This window comes from Echinops telfairi, unplaced genomic scaffold, assembly GCF_000313985.2.
Source record: "Echinops telfairi isolate 266 unplaced genomic scaffold, ASM31398v2 ScPeMD7_443;HRSCAF=831, whole genome shotgun sequence".
Lineage (NCBI taxonomy): Eukaryota > Metazoa > Chordata > Mammalia > Afrosoricida > Tenrecidae > Echinops > Echinops telfairi.
In genome coordinates, this window is record NW_022104341.1 from 590,177 (window position 1) to 593,239 (window position 3,063).

The following is a 3,063-nucleotide window of genomic DNA, read 5'->3' on the forward strand; positions in this document are numbered from 1 at the left end:
GAATGTACAAATGTGCTTTACACAATTGATGTATGTATGGACTGTGATAAGAGTTGTATGAGCCCCTAATAAAATGATTAAAAATAAAAAAGACAAGTCACAGAATGGGAAAAAAAAAAGGTGTAAACACAGGGGATTCAGAACAGATACACTCCTCAGGACCAATCATGAGCGTAGAGATACCAGCAGGGTAGGTGGAAAGTGGGGGGATAAAGGGGGAGCCAATCACAATGATCTATATATAACCCTCTTCCATGGGGATGGACAACGGAAAAGGGGTGAAGGGGGACATTGGTCAGTTAGTGTGAGACATGAAAAAAAATTAATAATTTATAAATTATCAAGGGTTCATGAGGGAGGGAGGGTAGGGAAGGGAGGGAAAAAATGGAGTTGATACCAAGGGCTCAAGTAGAAAGCAAATGTTTTGAAAGTGATGATGGCAACAAATATATAGATGTGCTAGACACAATGGATGTATGTATGAAAATCCTGTGATTACATCAATGAAAATTGAATTGATGATGACTTAGTCAATAGATATGGCCCTTCTAGCTGTAATTCCTTTTATGATGTATTACAATCTTGGACTCTATTCCTGTGGCTCTAGTTCCATTTTGGAGTGTTCTCTATTGCACAAAGGGACAGGATTGGAGTGGGATTAAAAGTTGATGTTAGTAGGCACACACTTTCCTTGCGGACATCTTTCAGATTATTAATGTGGTTTAAGACACCATCCTGTTTTCCTTGGATGGGGGATATATACTAGTCCCACTGGACAGTTTGAACCCACATCATCTCACTTGGAAATCTATACCTAATTTATGACTGAACTCTGGAGAAGCAGGAAGGCCTGCTATGAGTGTTGAAACTTTTTGACTTTGGGCTCTGGACCCTGTATTTGGCTTCAGTGTCTGCCTCTTGGATCTCAGTCTGAGACATTTCCTAAGTTTGGAGTTTCTGTGGGATGGTACAGTGAATCAGAACCTAGGAATATGAAACAATATTCTCAAGGTAGGAGTCAGGGGGAAATGGACAGAAAAGTGTCTTGGAAGAGTCGAGCATCTAAGACTTCTTTAATTTCCAACTTCTTGGTACTAGTCTGGTATCAGCTTTTCTAAAAGGAATTATTATCACTAAGAATTGGCGGGTGTCCAGCTACCACTACCAACTACTCGGAAAAGTCTGCGTTTGAAGGTCCAGGATAGAGTGGGAGAGAAATGTGGGACAGAACTCGTCACTCAAGAGAGCAGGCTTATTGATTGAATAAAGACTGGTGGGACCCTCAAGCCTATGGCTTTTAGTCTTCCTTCAGGTCTAGCACTGAACTCCTGCAATGTTAGAATGATTGATCATTTAAGGCCTAAAGGGCATCATTTACCCAAGGACAAGGGTCAGGAAAGCAGGAATGGAAACAAGAAACATTTGAAAGTCTAATTGAGGGTACAGGGAGGGACTGAAATGGATGAGTTTAAAGAAAGTATGCATAAACAGTTGAAACTCATGATCTACTCTGTAAGCCCTCACCTAAATTTTAATGAAGTTATCTTCCTTTTTTGAAAGCACAAACTAGTCTTAACCGAAAAAAGAACAGGGAATATAGATTGTCATGTCTTTCTTCTTGGGAGCTGCTGTGTGTGTTCCAATCTCACCAATTTTATTAGCTGAGCACTTAACCACTGCTTCACCAAGGCTCTATAAGGCACCATGATAAGGACGCAATAGAATAAAATTCTGTAGGACAGTTAGAATAAAAATATGATTTCCAGGAAAATATAAGTTTTTGACTGCATTCTTAAAATTTATTGTGCTGGATAACAGAACACATACCATCTTAACAGTTTTTACAAGTGCAAATTCTGAGACATGGATTAAATTTGTGCACCTATTCTCCATAATCTTTTCCAAATAATTCCACTAGTAACAAACTTATTGCCCCTACCCAAGTGATTATGCATTTTTAAAACGGATCTTGGTATTAAACCACTTTTGTTATTTATTTTCCCATTGGATAGATCTAAGTTACGTATTCATGTCAAAAGGGCAGTGTTACAACTTGTCAGAAATGACCATCTTTGTAACTATTTAAACTGACAAAAAAAAGTTCAGATGTCAGCTTAAAATGTGTGAGGGCAGAAAACAGTTTTCAGAATTCTTTTAAGATATCATTGCCATGTATGACCCGGCCCTTTGTTACTTTTTATCTCGTGTCCTGCTACTTTCCCCTTAGTTCATTCCACCCTAACCAGCTACTGTTGACGTTTCCGGTAACAAGCTAACAATCCCAGTCTGTCTGGGGCCCTTTGCACTATACACAATTGTACTAGTATGTACTTGCTTTTCAAAAAATAAAAAAGCTCCTTCCGGAAAGCATCTGTTGCCGTTATTGTTAGTGTCTCTGACATCCGACGCACCTCATGGACACTAAGTGGGACGCTAAGGAGAACCTAAGATTGGCTAGATCGCTGGCTCCTAAAACTGACGCACGTTAGAATCAATCCTCTCTCCACTTCCTGATTCGGGTCTGGGGTGTGGCCCCGAGGCCTCCGCTTTGAAAGCCTCCTCCGTTGATGGGTTTTATGATACGGAGCAATGCCTGGGAATTAACTAGCTGGAAATTAAGAAGCTGGAAACAGGTGTTAAATAGCTCCTGAATCAGGCCTACTATCCAATTTCCGATAGGTCCCCAGGTCCAAACAAAAACAACCCGGCTTCACAGCTCCCCTGTACAGCACCGAGATCCCGGCGAGCCGCACGTCCCGGGCCAGACGGCCCCACGTCCGACGGCGCCGCAGGTGAGGCTCTCCGCCGCCCAGGAGACGCTCGCACCGGCAGGAATCGGCCCAGGTCTCCTCTCCTTCCCACTTCTTTCTCCGCGTCACAGCCACGTCCGACTGCGTTTCCGCCGACGGCCTCTCTCTTTACAAGCTCATGGGGAGCTGAGCCACTGCAAAGCCGACCCCGGTAGTCGGGAGGGGTGTCAAAGGGTTCTGCGCCTGCGCGCTCTTTACTCCCGCCCCTTCGGAGGACGTGGTTGCGGACGTGCGCGCTCCGAACCCGCCCTCC

The 3,063-nt window shown here is 43.4% G+C and overlaps 1 protein-coding gene across 1 annotated transcript in view; it reads left to right on the forward strand.

The window, feature by feature from the left end:
* Nucleotides 1-3,063, forward strand: part of TRIM33 (tripartite motif containing 33) — a 133,253-nt gene that overhangs the window by 2,463 nt on the left and 127,727 nt on the right. The window contains exons 2-3 of the mRNA XM_004699512.2: nucleotides 909-1,011; nucleotides 2,680-2,961. Of these exons, the coding sequence (XP_004699569.1) occupies nucleotides 909-1,011; nucleotides 2,680-2,961 (385 nt within the window). The remainder of the gene's footprint in view (nucleotides 1-908; nucleotides 1,012-2,679; nucleotides 2,962-3,063) is intronic.